We start from the raw sequence: 17,227 nt of genomic DNA on the forward strand, positions 1-17,227 counted from the left end.
CTGCTTGTACTAGTCCGGACTGATGCCGATTTATAGTGCTAGCTCACTGAGATACCATGCCGCAGTTTAACATGAATACCCCACTCAGACTCCGAGCCGACCAGTCCTTGTTTTAGCCCCTTAATGCCGAGCGCCAGAAAGGGTAACAACAAGTACCATCTTTAAACGTCTTTTGGTATGACGCGGCCAGGGATCGAACCCCGGACCTTCCGCTCTCCGGGCGGACGCTCTACCACTAAACCACGGAGGCGGTCTATTGACGTCTTAAATCTGTTTGTCTTACGCTATCTGATCAGCACAATGAGAGATACTTATTCTGATTCATGTTCGATGCGGGTTATCGGTTTGAGCCTTGGCAGGTTTAGATGCTGGAACATGGTTCGTTAGTTGGTAATTTGTCCTTATTTCACAATTTCCAATTCTTTATATGTGGCATGTAATTCGATCAAATATTTGTAAAACTTTGTCCATTTTCCCCATGTTAATATTTGGAAAAATACCACGTGCACGTACGTACCAAGCATGGCGTTAGGGCTCAGTATCCTGAGCCTAAATATTAGTACTTTTGCTATAAATGTATCCTGACAATATCAATAGGCGACGATTGTACCTAATATGAGACTGTGAAATATCAGGAGTTCGTAAGACAGTCAATAGTGTATCAATTCGAAGCACAGATTGCACAGATTGTTCTGATAATCATTAATAGGCATGGATGGGGTGTGGAGAGGGTTTGGACGCGACATCGTACGGTACTATCCCTTGTCTGTTAGATGGAGGGTGGCGCCTTTCATCTCGCCTTCAACCATGCAATGATAAAATACGCAGCTTAGTTTTAACAGTTAAAAAGATGAATGCATTACATGAGGGTAGGTGGGGCCTCTCCCTGATCTGAAATACCTTGAGACTGAACAATATCGAGACCTGTTCTCATCAGCAAATCTCAAACATATGTCCGCGTGTTTACCCATGCCCCCATTAATGTAAACTTCGAAATTGCAGTGGAAGGCTGAAAGATGGCGTCTCCGACGGCACCCTTGACCTTGATGCTCCGACTGCTTGCCCTGTTCTGGCACACGGTTGTATTCTTTTTCAAACAACAGATAATGGCCCGTCTGTCCACGTCCGTGCGGGAGGATCTGATTGACAATATCGGCGCTGTGATGGGCGGTACTGGCATCAGCAGAGAAGACTACTCACAAAGCATTCATAGCCTCGAATACGTCAGCACCTACTTCCGGTCGAGATACTTGAATATTCTGAAAACAGCCACTCTCAACGGCAAGGCTCCCAACCCGGAAGTGATTCTGTTAGACGGGCAGACAAGAAGGAAGCTTCTAGATTTCGGGAAGAAGGATCGCCCCCTGGTGCTGAACTTCGGTAGCTGCACCTGACCCCCGTTTATGGTAAAGATGGCGAGATTTAATGAGATCGTTGCTGACTTTACCAACATGGCGGACTTTTTGATTGTGTACATTGAAGAAGCACATCCTACTGATGGGTGGTTCTTCGGAAACAATATAGATATCCAGAGACACAACTCCCTGGAAGATAGGGTCGCAGCAGCGAAGCGCCTCGGTGAACTGAAACCCTGCGATTGTGATATTGTAGCGGACAACATGGAGGATGGAGCTAACAAGCAGTATGGCGGCCTGTACGAGCGTCTGTATATAGTGCTGAACGGGGTGGTTCTGTATGAGGGCATGCCAGGGCCAATTGGATATAACGTGGAGGAGGTGTATGACTGGTTGGCCAAATACAGAGGAGACCGATAGGGAAGTTACATGATATAAACAGTAAAATGTTCAAAGGGCAGTTTAATGTTTTAAGGTATCTTTAATAAATAGGTAAATCCATTTTGTGTCATGTCATCGAGGATTTCTTAAAACAAATTATCTATTCAAAGGCAAGTGAAAAAAATAAGTTCTCCATTTCACTAATAACAATGTCTAAATATCTGCAAAGTCCAATGCATTAAGCCAAATACAATGTCTAAATATCTACAATGTCCAATGCATTAAGCCAATTACAATGTCTAAATATCTACAATGTTCAATGCATTAAGCCAATTGCAATGTCTACATATCTACAATGTCCAATGCATTAAGCCATTGGCAATTACAATGTCTACATATCTACAATGTCCAATGCATTAAGCCAATTACAGTGTCTACATATCTACAATGTCCAATGCATTAAGCCACTTACAGTGTCTAAATATCTACAATGTCCAATGCATTAAGCCAATAACAATGTCTACATATCTACAATGTCCAATGCATTAAGCCAATTACAATGTCTTAATATCTACTATGGCCAATGCAGTAAGCCAAGTACAATGTCTAAATATCTACAATGCCCAATGCATTAAGCCAGTTACAATGTCTAAACCTAAACTAGAAATTAACTGCAATTTCTAGACCTATATAAGAAACTAATTATAGTTTCAAAACCTCTACTACAAAATAATTGCAATGTTTAGACCTTTACTGACGGACAAAAGAAAGTAAACACCTGTTTGTAATGCTAGCCCAAACTGAAACAAACAAGAGATGGTATTCGGTGGTGATGAATATGATATGGGTATCACAGTTGCGTTTTGGACCTTAAATTTACAGTTTTTTGGCGGCTGTTTTCAGCCTCGTAACGTTTTCATAACGTTAGTAATTGTTTGATCAAATCCAATTTCAAGTGTATACTTTCGTTTGCCCTGCAGTGAATACTATTAACTTTGAGCATCTAGTTTTATACAATAAGCTTATTATTATATCTAGACATATACTAGAAACAAATGAACTAATTACACTGTTTAGACCCATACTAGAAACTATTTATAATGTCAAAACATATACAAGAAACTGATTACAATGTAACATCTATTCTTTAGCATGGATTAAATGGATTTCGTTTTACTTAATGACATAATTTCCTATGTGTACTTTTCAATGGAACTGTAGTGTTATGGCAATCAAATATTACTGAACAATAAAATTGCAAAAGGGAAAAAGTAACCAGAATATATTTTAAGCTGAAGGAAAAAGATAACACATACGTTTATAATGCACCTTCTAACAGATACTAATTATTGTGTCATGCCACGGCTCACCTTATTCCGCTCACCTGAATGTTCTATAGCGTGTGACGTCACTGTTGCAAAATGACAAGGGCTGCAGAGACTGAGGTTACTGTTCACATCACTGAGGAGAATGACGTGCCAGCACGTACTGAGGATGTATTCTAAAAGTAATTGGGCAATTCTTTCTTTTGTTAAAATATTGACTTTTAAATCATTATATTTTCAAACAATTTCTCTTCTCTGCCACATAAACGTATACAGGACGAGCAGTTCTTGTAAACTTCCAGGATAAGAGGTCTACCATTTATCTCCAAAACTTCTTGAAAAAAATAATTATGCTTGCAATGTGTTTTTTTTTAGAAACAAAAATTGGGCTCACGGTTTTAATTTAAAAAAATATATCTGTTTTTGCAGTTGTTACTTAAAAATAATATCTGGTCACAATACACAAAATACACAGAATGTCAAATGGTCCGTCCCCTTTGTATGCATCTTTAAATAGCCAACGTTATCATTCATGGCTATTGTTTTTGAGGAAACGAGCGCATCTTGAAGTTGACTGGCATCTTTTTTTCTGAATAAACGTTCGATTCAAGCATGTTTCGTTTGATCTTATTTTGAGATTAATACATATGGCACGCTTACTAAACAGAACAGTACATGTTTCAGATAAGATTGAATGAAGAGATGAACCAAGACCATTTATTCACGAAAGATAGTTTCATACCAGGTCTTCCCTGGACGTGTGTGTAATTTTTGCCTATTGATAAGAAAAGTCTTTGCAGGTTATTATCTAAAGATTTTGTTTATTTTTTATTTCCCTCCTCGTTTGAAGATGTCGGACATCAAACACAAGGTAAATCCTGACGGGTATCATCAGTTACGTGTAGAGTCATGGTAACATCAACGCAGTGCAAATACTTCAAAATTAACGTGTACGGACTGACGTCAAGAGCATCGGAGCTCGTCATTAACTGAAGGTGTATATAACGTTATAAGTGAGTTAGTATCTGAATAAGGTCTTATTACACCATTAGGATGTCCTATGCTTTATTGTTGTTGCAGTTGATTCTGAGTAAGGAATTTACTGAACATTCTGAACATGCATTTTAATTACAGACATGAACATCGCGACAACCCCTGGTTCGCTCATGGTGAAGCGGTGTAAAATATAAACTCACTCAATCTAACGTGATACGCGGATCTTGGATACAGACACGTGGCTTTTGACATACAATCTGAAAAATATGTTTTTATAACTGACATGTGTAAATATTAGTCCTTCATTTGTACATCTTATTCTGTTTTTTACATGTATTTTTTTATGTCACAGCATTTCTATGTGGTCTCGGCTTTAAAAAAACCCATAAACCCTGTTTTACTGAAAACAAATGCCTCGCATTGTAGGACAAGAATAATTTGCAAGTCTCTATACCAGTGTCCAAAGTATAAATTTCGTTATTTTTTATATTGTAACCAAAATAATCGAACACCTGTTAATGTTAATGGAAAGATACTTGAGCTCTTTAAATAGAAAAAGCTGATCTCATACCCAAATCTCCACCTTACCTAAAACATCTCGGACCAACACTCGGTCACTCGCACCGAAGGGGTCCCGGCTGTGCAATCAAAATGGTTCGGTTTCATTGATCTATCAGCTGAATTAATATCATGTCCGTACCATTTTGGAAGAGGGAAATCAGAGCGCTCGCCAAAGACGTTTATGTTAACTGTACGACCCTATACTGAAGACGTGAAAATCAACTTAAGTCTGCTTGCATGTCAGTGACAAGCTTCGAACGAAGGGCAAGATCACCATCTTGATAAGACAACCGTGATCTATACTCACAGCGTTTTACGCTAGAGATCAAAATGGAATGTTATTGTTCTCATTTAGAATGTTTGGGCCCACAAAATCAGAAGTTAGGCCCACTTCCACATAGTTTTCGAATGATTTGTATCAAAACTGCTACCTTTGAGTGATGTGTTTCTGCAGTCGTGTGTGTTCATTCATGAATAAACACCTTCGGAAGCAGTGCCACAAAATACGCTTCAAAGGGAACACTGGTGGCACAACCGGAGCACCCAACGTAACCCTTTACGTCAAATCAAATTGAAAGTGGCGAAATCGCTTATAGGGACCCTCCATCTATCGGTAGCCAAGTCGTACAAAACTAATGGTTATAGCTCGATATAGTTTCTGTAGCTCTATGCATACCTCATATGGTGCAAACGTGTATGTGGACCGGGACATTAGCTCAGATTGAAGACGAAAATACGAGTACAAACTTCTTTAGTCGGCAATAAAACAAACAAATACAATTACTAATAGAAATATGTCGGGCGGAGAGTACTACAAGTCAAGTTCATCAAGCATATCCTACTTGCTGCTGTACATACAGGTGCTGTCGGAATACCAGACTAACAGTAAAGATGTAAACGTACATATACACTACTGGACAACAATAGACAGACGAAGAGACATGGCATTGCCCTGGACATTGGACGTATGGATGTGATTACAGACACGGCCCAGGGGAAAATGGATTAAGACTATTAATGTCACAATTTGAAATGCTGGGTTAGACAATGGTACAACTGACCGCTGTTACGCATAGATTTTCTGAACGATATGTACTCAACACTGTACAAAAGGGAAGTAGTTCAGAAGCTATAATTCTTTAAATATAATGCGTTGTCCAGCGTGTTTTTAAGTCACTCTGTGACAATAGAATGCAAAGCAAATTTGATTCGTGTTACTATATGTGAAATGCTGGACATCCTCATTGATAACATCTACGTAACATTTTGGAGTAAGACATTCAGGCAAGAAGTAGGCATCCCCATGGCCACCATTGTGCTCCCCTCCTTGTGGATCAGTTTCTTCATGCATATGAATCGGAATTTCTGCTCGGATTGGCAAAGTCAGAACAAGGTAATTTGGCCAAGGAGTGTAACTTATGCTTCAGGTATACGTTGATCGGATATCGTTCAATAACACAGCCAATTCCCTTCCACTGATTTACCCACCTGAACTAGAAACAAAGGAGACCAGTGAGACCGCCTCGACTGTTTTACATGTAGATCTTTGTATACAGATTCAGAGTGACAAAACACTCTCCACAAGACTATATGACAAGAGGGATGACTTCAACTTTCAAATTGTCACCTTTCCCTTTATGTCTCTCGCGTTCATGACATCCGTTCAAGTCTGCCTTGTAGCTGTAAAGGTGAATGGCGTGTCATGATTTTTATGAATGAGAAAAATAGTTCCGGTGTGACAGGTCACGGTCAATACGATTGAACGAGGCCAGCCTTGTACGACACACGTGTGACGTACGGATTTAGTATTTTACCACCTGTATCCTCACCACATGGGTAATTAAAACCCTACTCAGCCGAAATCAAATGGTTACAGTTATATGGTGCATAAATAACACCTGGGTGTTCTATTCCTAACTTAGATTGTTTGGTGATAATGATAAAGGTCACGTCAGAACAGTTTCTTGAAATGTTTATATGCTCGCAATAACGAATATAAAATGTTTGCACACAATAACACAAGACCTGAATAAACAGTCAATTGATTAGATAGCCACATGTACGTCTTTCGTCCGTATTTATACCTGTTCTAGCTACTACGGATAATCTCTTTTTCTGGGGGCACGGGTGGCCCAGTCGTCTAAGGCGCCGCGATTCGCTGTGCAGAGTTGCGCCCCATTGGGCACGCCAGAAACCTATGATGGTGGGTTCGAATCCCATCTCGCCCTGATTATGTTTCTAGGTTTGTCAGCACCATACCCATGCTCGTGGGTTTCACCGAAGTGGTAAACGTCTGAGACCAGCATCACTTCGGGCTTTCCTCCCACATTAAGCTGACACGCCGTGATATAACTGAAATGCTGTTAAAAGCGGCGTTAAACCAAACTCACTCATTCACTCACTTACTCTTTTTCTGATTAAACTGACAGTAAGTAATTATTGTGAACTTTGGTGGTGCTATCTCGACGGAATTGTAGAATTTAAGTCGACCGAGGCTTAATAATATAGACTTTTATGACTGATGTTTGGTGTGAAGAATGATAGTTTACCAGTTGCTGGTATGCCACGAATGTATACGTCGTAGGTGTGAGTAGATAAGGGTGGGTGAATACCAGTTGTAGATACAGATAAAGGTATAAACGCCGAAAATTTGTTTGCCTCACTCAAAGTTCAATAATTTCATAAATGCTGTGGATTTCCAAGGGACAGTTGGTTTTTTTTAAATATACTTTTATATGTCTTGCGGTTTTGACGCAAAGAAGTATTTTTTTATGAATAAATAATTTAAATACACATATGTAGGCAACGATGCGAAAACAGTGACATTGATCAGCACAATAATACGAGAACAAAATCGCCAATTTTATCATCAGCCAATCAGCAAATAGTAATCCGCAAGTGGGCGTGGTCTATATGTTTTTAGGTAAATATTCCTTGGTTAACCAATTAAATACCATGGATTCACTTCGAATAATTACGCTATAATTTTTACAATCACCCAAGAGAGTGAGTGAGTTAAAGATTTACATCGCAGCGGCTATATTGCCATGTCGCGATGAGACCCAAGATTGTGGCCACGGTATAAACATACGGGGTTGGTTGTGTGACGTCAATCCTGAAGGAGGTGTGAAACTAGGTCAGATCACTTCGGTAACACGGGGAGTTTATATTATGGACATTGGAGAGGGGATAGCCGACAGGCTGTAGGTACACAGGGGCGCTGGACTAAATCAAAGTGTGAGTCTTATTCTGTTTCTTTTAGCAGACATTTTACCTGAAGTATGATAAATCTATATAAACATTATAAAAGTGAATTAATTTGGATTGTGTATAGCAACTTAGATAGGAAGGAAGGTATTAACTGACACGACGCTTATATTTAAAAATGCTGAAAATATAGTTTAGGCTTCTAATGATCAAGGGGTAAACTGATTTGCATATCATCGAACCACAGGAACTCGATGATAGTGTAATCCGACAGAGGTTTCATCCCTTGGTGTGATATAGTGTTCAGATCCAGATCTACAGATGGCAGAGACTACCATACCGATATGAAGTCAGGTTTTCACTGCGTATGTTGAGGAGCAGCTCCTCTTAGCACTGCCTGATACATCCTTGGTGGTTGTGGATAATGCTCCCTATCACAGTTGTCGAGATCTTATTAACCGTTGTCCAACCTCAAATTCCACCAAAGGTGAGATATGTCAGTGGTTGGACAACAACCGCATTGCTCGGCCCACGAAAGCCAAAAAAACTGACTACTATCAACTGGTTCTTCAGAACAAACCCCTGCCCTCTTATTTGATTGAAAACATGTTGAAAGAACACGGTCACGAAGTTCTTAGACTTTCTCCTTACCATTGTGACTTGAATCCCATCGAACTAATCTGGGGTGATTTGAAAAATATGGTAGCACGGCAAAATAAGACCTCCAAGCTTGCCGACGTCAAGCAGATTGTCTTGAAAGGGATGGGAGAAATTACAGATGTACGTTGGGCAAACTGTGTCCAACATGTTATCAAAGTTGAGGAAGAGAATTTGGAAACAAGACTGTATCCGACCAGATACTGTCCAGCCTGTTGTTGTTCATTTAGGTGAAAGCACAGACTCCGAATCTGACGACGAGGGCATTTCGTGGGACCAAGAATAGTGCAATACATATATCCCTGTTTCACTACGACATGTAAAAGCCCGAATTACCACGGATATGAATTCTTACACATTCGTACATATTCTTAATAATTTCTTAAGTATCTTCCCAAACATTCTTGTAGTTCGTGGGAAAAAAATTGTTTGTCAAAGAATTTGTAGGAATCGTCTGCGAATTTCTGGTACGTGCTTTGTAGTACATGTCGTAATCGGATCTTTTCCACTTTGTGATTTTTTTGGCTCAGAATTTGATTCTCTTTCACCCGAAACAGGCCCGAAAGTCTCGAATCATCTACGAAAATATTAAAATATTTTCTTCCAAACCATAAAGCAATGATTTGTCTAAATGAATAATTACGTATGATATATTACACCTAATAACATGATGCATGAAATATAATAATGTGGCAAGGAATGATACATTCAAGTCAATAACACTGACCTGAAAAAGAATGCAAAAATTATTTGATAAATATTATTAAATAACTGCTGGAGACGCCCAACGCTGACACCGTGTTCGTGCGTGCGTGATTCCCGTGCACCCTTTCGAGTTGAGTTGATTGGTTCAACTGTGTCATACGGCCCTGTGACGCAGGGGTAGCATTATGCATATGGCTGTTACAATGAATGCTCGTTCCACCCGTGACGAACAGGTCTGGTTGTTGATGAAATATAGCGATAGCTAACACAATCGTGTTTATCTGTGGTCACCTTACCTCGTATTTATTTTAAAACAACCATCAACAAGAAAAAGGTGGCCGGAAATAACGGCGTTAGACGGGCTTGCACTCGCCAAACGTTTCTGATTGGCTAAAATAAAAAATAGTGGCTCGAAATATTAGCACACAGTGAAAGGAGGGAAACTCAAAACTGTCAATGGTAGGCCTGCTTGCATAATGTTGGGACAAGGAAATCTACAGCATAATTAAATATTTCGAAGCAGATTATCATTGACGGTCTTGAATTTCCCTCCCTTGACCATGTGCTAATATTGTGATACACATTTTAACCAATCAGAAACGTTTGCTGAGTTCAAGCCCGTGTAGCGCCGTAATTTCCGGCCACCTTTTTCTTGTTTACCTCAGCGGCGCAGCATATAGCTGACATTTGATAGTTGTTTTAAAATAAATACGAGGTAAGGTGACCACAAATGAACGTGATTGTGTAGCCTATGATTTGTTAAGCAGGTGCCAATAGGTTGAAATAAGTGACATTCATATTTCATGCGATATCGAGCTGTGATTCGAACCGAGTGCGAAATCTTGAATAAGAACCAAGATGGCGGGTGTCACTCCTTGTCTCTATGTATATAGAGGTGCGTGCTTTTTTTCTTTACGAATATATTATGTTATACACGCTATCATCGAGTTCCTGTGCATCGAACCCAGATGCCACATGCTTTCATTCAACCTTGAACAGGCTCGATTATTATTAACACGCCGCTGTGATTCACCTGGACTACCATCATCCAGTGCCTCAACTTAAGGGAATCATGAGATAAGAATTATTAGAGACAACTTATCATAAAATTCGTTCAGATATGCTGTAAGGATGACACAGTAAAATGTTATCCATATAAAAGATGTTTTCTACGATTAAGAATTAAAAAGCAGACATTGTGAAGTATAAACACACAGGCATCATTGAATTTGAAACAAAGTTTATCGATATCAGGTTTATCTAAAAGATTCTTAGACTGAACAATACATTCATTAAGAAGAGGTACTGTCGTTCAGAGTCAGTAACCAGCTTTCACCTTTATCGGGTCTTTCACGGAGGTGAATGGGCAGTATGTGTTTACGCTTTAACACTTGAATTTCTATTGTCATGTCCTGAAATATGTTCCTTGACCTTTGACACATCGTCACTTTCGGGTCTTTCACGCAGGTGAATGGGCAGTACAGTAAACTATGGTTATAACGAACACGCTTATAACGAACTGGCGGATATAACGAACTTACTGTTTTGGTCCCGACTATTTGCTGTAGTTTTGCTGTATATACGCTTATAACGAACTACGGTTATAACGAACTAAAATTAGTAGTCCCTTTGAGTTCGTTATAACCGTACTTTTCTGTATATCGTTTCGCTTTAACAGCTATATGTCTATTGTCATGTCCTGAAATATGTTTCTTGACCTTGTGATACCTCGTCACGTGAATGGCCACGTGTGTATTTGCTGCAATAGACATACTCTTGATGGTCGTCTATACCAGGTCGCTTTGTTTTCGTTTTGCAGTGGGTGTTTATGGAGTTATTATTGATGTTTGAATTCCACACCTTTAAACATCACATATATATATGTTTGTTGTATATGTCAGCTATATTTGTTTGGTGTAAACTGTGCGTTTAAACACAGTGCATGTTATCAACACCCGTTAGCCCCTGTTATTGAGTTATATTTCATAACACACAATTAACTTGAGTTTTGCAATATATTTCACAATTTCGCAAAGTTCAAAGAATAAGTGACCTAATGGACGTAGTCAGTTACCACCTGGGTATGAGCACACTGTGACATCATTCAATGAAGTTATGACGTCACAAAACGGGATGACGCATGAAGTGACAACATACACATAGAAGGTCGAGGTATATTTCACTGGTGTTTTAAGCCATATTCCAGGAACGTGATGGCGATGGTACCATCATGAGATTCAGACATTGTACTCAGATGGGAATCGATCCCGGGACTGCTAGTAAGGTGTGACGAGAAAAAAGCCTTAACCGCTTGGCTATCCTACAGTCCATCTACTGATGGAAAATAATAAGGTGAAGATTGCTATTTTCTGCAGGGGTCAGTAAAATTGCTTCTAATCAAGTGAGTATGGTTTTACGCCGCTTTTAGCAATATTCGGGCAATATCGCGGCGGGGGACACCAGAAATGGGCTTCACACATTGTACCCATGTCGGGAATCGAACCCGGGTCTTCGGCGTGACGAGCGAACGCTTTAACCACTAGGCTACCCGACCGCCCTCTTCTTATCAAGACAATAAGTCAATGTTGTGTCAGATGTAATCGGGCGGTGGGGTAGCCTAGTGGTTAAAGCGTTAGCTCGTCACCCCGAAGGCCCGGGTTCGATTTCCCACATGGGTACAATGTGTGAAGCCGATTTCAGATATTGCTGGAATATTGCTAAAAGCGGCGTAAAACCGTACTCACTCAGATTAATCAGTATGATCGTTTTTGATTGGACATATACACAGTTCCACCAAATGTGTTGTTTTACTTTCAGTAAGATGGGTGTAGGAAGACGGGTGGTGTTGCTGTGCCGCTTGCTGGGAATAATACTCCGGCTCTGCTTCCACCTTGTATCCACCATCTTCGGACGGGTTTTCAGGAAACCTAAACGATCCGTTGTTCTCGCAAAAACCACGATAGAGGGAGCCACCAGTGAAGACCTTGCCAAAGACTACGATCGTTCCACTCTAACGCTGAGCCACTACAAAGCTTTGTTCCGTGCAGCGTATCTTGACTTGTACAAGGACGCTTCCCTCCACAATCTTGCCCCCAATCCTCAGTTGCACTCTCTTAAAGGAAACCAGATCTATCGGCTGCTGGATTTTCAGAGACAAGGGCGCCCTCTGGTGGTCAACTTTGGGAGCTGCACCTGACGACCGTTCATGAACAAATTCAAGCGCTACAACGCTGTGGCGTCAGAATTTGCCAGCATCGCAGATTTTTTGATCATTTATATAGAAGAGGCGCATGCTTCCGACGGTTGGCGCTTCGAGTACAATGTTCAGATTGCCTCTCATAAGACGCTGGACGACCGGCGCAAGGCTGCAATGATTTTGGCTGAGAAGAATCCGGTCTGCCCTGTCGTCGTGGATAGTATTGATAACACCGCCAACATCCAGTATGGCGGCTACTTTGAGCGGCTGTACATAATCCAAGATGGCGTCATAGTGTATGAGGGAGGAAGAGGGCCAGAGTTCTACAAGTTAGAGGAAGTAGAGCAGTGGTTGACGTCATACAGAGGCTCCACAGATAAACAGTGCTGAAGTTAGAACAATTTATGCTTTGCTAATATATCATTAAAGGAAGCTCACTCGTCTACTATAATCGCAACACTGGCAACCCTACTACGCGCATAAATGATACAATGATCACTTATTGAAAGTAGACGTATTAATGTTTCGAAAGTGTGTTTAAAAAGAAAGTAGTTAATGTCTTTTGCCACTGAACATAAGAACCCATCAGATAATGTTAACCTGTTAACTTCTTTTGTAAAAGACGACTTATGCATACTCAGAGAACACCTTCATGTCGTCACCGATTCTCAGTGATCCATTCATATTATTTTCAACGCTATTTTGCCTTTTACGCTCAATGGAATCTGTTTCAAGACTGGTCATTGTCTGGAGTTGTTTTTAATCATGTCGTTGGCATAGTGCCATTGAGGCTGAAATATGTGAGTGAAATATCAATTGTAAGTTTTCAGAATGACAAGCAAGTATATATGGGTAGTTTACATGCGATTCGGGGGCATGGGTGGCCCAGTCGTCTAAGGCGCCGCGATTCACTGTGCAAGAACCTATGATTGTGGGTTCGAATCCCTGTTTGCCCCGATTATGTTTTTGTTTATTACGGATCTTATTGAACATCATGATAAATTATTCCGTGTTTTATCCCTATGAGTCATGCCTGTATGACGTCACTGCAGAAAAACCTGTGCATCTGCAGTGACTGATGCAATAGGCGGACGTCATATGGGTTGAAACAGATTGAAGAATTTTCATGATGTGTACATTGTAATCAGTTTCGACATTGTATATGTGTCCTCAATAAAACCAATGTATTGCTCATAAAGAGATGTTTATTTGTTATGAATCTTTATAACGGTCATTACAATTATAAGATTTTTATTTCCTTATTACACAAAGACATGTCCGTTTTTGTATGATCAAATTGAAGCATGCCCCGTAAATGCGTTATTGTTCGAAAGTGTCCTAAAAGACTGATTTACTGTTACAGCGCATATTGGCGGTTATTGATGTTGGGCGCAATATCTTTTAATGTATGTAAGTATATACACATTCCAGCGTTTATGGAACTAATAGACATTTCGCTACAGACCCGTGAAGATCCGGGGTAGAATAGGTCTTCATAACCCATGCTTGCCCTAAGAGGCGACTTTGCTTGTCGTAAGAGACGACTAACGGGATTCGGGTGGTCAGGCTCGCTGACTTGGTTGATGCATGTCATCGTATCCCAAACGCGTGGATCGATGCTCATGATGTCAATCACTGAATTGACTGATCCAGACTCGATTATTTACAGACCGCCGTCATATAGCTTGAATATTGCTGAGCGAGGCGTTAAAAAAATAAACAAACAAACATTTCCCTACAACAATGACAGGAGCATAGGTTTCATGAATATCTTTTAAAAATACGTATCCCCATTTACCGGATTCTTACCAGAAGCGACCCTTGATGATCCTGGTTACAATAGGTCTTCAGCAACCAATGCTTGTCGTAAGAGGCAACTATGCATGTCGTAAGTGGCAACTAACGGGAGCAGTTGGTCAGGACAATCACTGGATTGTCTGGTCCAGACTCGATAATAGATAGACCACCGCCATAAAGTTGGATTGCGGCGTTAAACAATAAAGAAAGAAAACAAAACAAACAAATCTTACCCGAAGCATCGTCAGTTCTGTTCTAGAATTTGTGCAAAAGTCTCAGGGACCACACTGAGGGGCCATTCAAACATAGTCCTCACGGGTACGGATATAATTTTTAAAAAAGGCTTTACTTATCAAAATAATGTTTGAGACATAGGTGTCAAGGTTCTTTGAATAACAGCCATGGTTTACTCTCCTCAAAACTGTATCAACTTTCCCTTTATGCCGAGCAATATGTTATAGCGCTTCAGTGTCTACATTTCACAACTTTCGTGGTACAATCGAGCATCCTCTTTCTACCAAATTTCCAAAAGTGTCATACGACTCTTGCTCAGAAGTTGTTGGAATAAGGTGACAGAATTCAAGGCTTCGGTTAAGCTTTCAAAAGGTTTTATGGTAGACATGTGGGGGACATTACCAAATTTGACCCAACAGTGACAACAATTATGTCCGATGCAATTCCCTATTTTGCCTTGTTCCATATGTGCCCGTGTTATATCAGGTGAGCAGTGGCTTGCCTTTGCATGTGTTTGTGACGGTGTCACCGATGGGGCAGGATACGCTCAAGTTTTCGCGAACACCTGGTATCATCACTATTTGCTAGTGATTCATAAACACATGATCTTGATATACTCGGAATCATACAATTGGGATATCCTATGAATATGGAAAGGGTTTTGTCACTTTTTACTAGATAGGTAAAACCACTCGATGACATTGTGTCTAATCCTTAACATTGTTGGTTAGCAGCATCCCCGGCGGTTGGTACAGGTAGGGCAGGACAGGCTTACCCTTTATGCGAGGTGAGGTGAAATGGGGTTTAACGTCGCGTCCAAGATTATTGCACTTATATAGCGACGTGCATGTACGTGTGTGTGTTTGTGTGGCTGCTTGTACTAGTCCGGACTGATGCCGATTTATAGTGCTAGCTCACTGAGATACCATGCAGCAGTTTAACATGAATACCCCACTCAGACACAGTATACTGACTCCGAGCCGACCAGTCCTTGTTTTAGCCCATTAATCACGAGTGCCAGACAGGGTAACAACAAGTACCATCTTTTGGTATGACGCGGCCGGGGATCGAACCTCGGACCTTCCGCTCTCCGGGCGGACTTTCTACCACCAGACCACGGAGGCGGTCCACCCTTTCTGCGAACACTTGATGCCATATTCAGTGATCCATGCACATAGTATTTACCACCGCTATTTTGTTTTTACGCCCAATGTTGGTTGGTTTGTTGCAGCTATATGACGGCGGTCTGTAAATAATCGAGTCTGAACCAGACAGTTCAGTGATTGATATCATGAGCATCGATCTACGCAATTGGGATCTGCATCAACCAAGTCAGCGGGCCTGACCACCCGATCCCGTTAGTCGCCTCTTACGACAAGCAAAGTCGCCCTTTACGGCAAGCATGGGTTGGTGAAGACCTATTCTACCCCGGATCTTCACGGGTCTTTTACGCCGAATGGAATCTGTTTCGTCTGGTTATCGTGACTGATTATTCTCTGACGTTTTACATTTACGTCCGATTAGTGGAAGGACTGTGGAGAACCGAGTACGAGAGTATAAGCGATCTGAGTGCTAAGATTATTGTAAGCCTATGTTAAAGTATGGGAGTTTCGATCATCTTAGCGCTAAGATCGCTTTGTGCAAGTGGGCCCACGACGTTTTGCTGTACGTCCAGCTTTGCTGCCACGTCATCGAACTGCACGCCTACATCTGAGGTTTAGGTTGTGGGACTGAAGGTTAGGTCTCTTCACAGATATGTCAAGGCTTCATCTTGACATCACTGATGTCCGTCAGCATGTCTATCGACGTCCCTTGGGCTGCAGTTTCCTTAGGTTGTCGCCCTTTGACCATTTGTGGGATAAAATGAAACGTCTCTTACACGGACTTCTAAACCAACAGATATTGTTGGTCTAGCTGCAACAGTCTTTGGTCTAAGATGATCGTAACACTCATACCTTAACATAGGCTTAAGATAGTCTTAGCGCTAAGATCGCTTTGTGCAAGTGGGCCCAGATCTGGAATGACATCCAGGAAGCCTTCCTCAGCCATCTCCTGTCAATAAGGCTCGTTGTCAAGGGAGTGTCACTGCTAATTGTGATTGTACACGATGCTGAATTCTTCGTTCTTTGTTTGCGTTTTTGTTTATTTTGTCCTCATGATAGTCAGTGATGCACCGGAACCTGATTTCACTTGTGACTTTAGGATAAAAACTTTTTAAAAAGTAACAAGGCGCATATAAGAGTGCATAAAAGTTAATGCCCCTCAAAAATGTACATCCTCGAGCGTGTTATTGCAGAGGCCTACTCACTGCATGAGCACACGTTGCCCCATTTCCCACAGTCATCTTTGCGGTTACGAAAAGGGATGGGGTTGCCGATTGGGGTCAAGCATGCTTAATATGGGTTAAGGTGTTGACCGTGAATATGTACAAAGCAGATGTATGAATGCCTCGTCAGGAAATCTGTGTAAGGTCATGTCATTATCGTGCACATGGCCCTTGATATGTCCCTCACATACGGGTGATTGTGAACTTTGATTACTGACAGTTACGCTCGAAGCTCACTAAATAAAAGCGACAAAACCCTTTCCATAATCACACCGCATTGTTGTGACGTCATTTTATTGTTCTGAACGTGGTTTATTTCTCCACAACCAATTTCAGCCAAATAGCTGAAACACCATATCATTGTGAACCTTTCCATTTGTTCACCTCGTACAAGTATTGTCAGCGTGACATGTCGGACTGCACGTGCAACCGCTTGTTTCGTTGCCACACAGGTGTAGATGGTTGTGTTTGCGGGTCGGTTCCTCGT

General features: G+C 41.0%; 1 protein-coding gene and 1 pseudogene across 1 annotated transcript; both read left to right on the top strand.

Moving 5' to 3' along the window:
- The first annotated feature begins 1,006 nt into the window (after positions 1-1,006).
- Positions 1,007-2,052, top strand: LOC139462787 (thyroxine 5-deiodinase-like; annotated as a pseudogene).
- Positions 2,053-8,630: 6,578 nt separating this feature from the next.
- On the top strand, positions 8,631-13,182 carry LOC139455132 (thyroxine 5-deiodinase-like). Its single transcript, XM_071236692.1, has 2 exons — positions 8,631-8,752; positions 12,005-13,182. The coding sequence occupies exons 1-2, from the start codon at positions 8,631-8,633 to the stop codon at positions 12,771-12,773; spliced, it is 891 nt and encodes a 296-aa protein (XP_071092793.1). The 3' UTR covers positions 12,774-13,182.
- The last annotated feature ends 4,045 nt before the right edge of the window (positions 13,183-17,227 follow it).

Source organism: Haliotis cracherodii, unplaced genomic scaffold, assembly GCF_022045235.1.
Source record: "Haliotis cracherodii isolate W230 unplaced genomic scaffold, xgHalCrac1.p SCAF_1, whole genome shotgun sequence".
Classification (NCBI taxonomy): Eukaryota; Metazoa; Mollusca; class Gastropoda; order Lepetellida; family Haliotidae; genus Haliotis; species Haliotis cracherodii.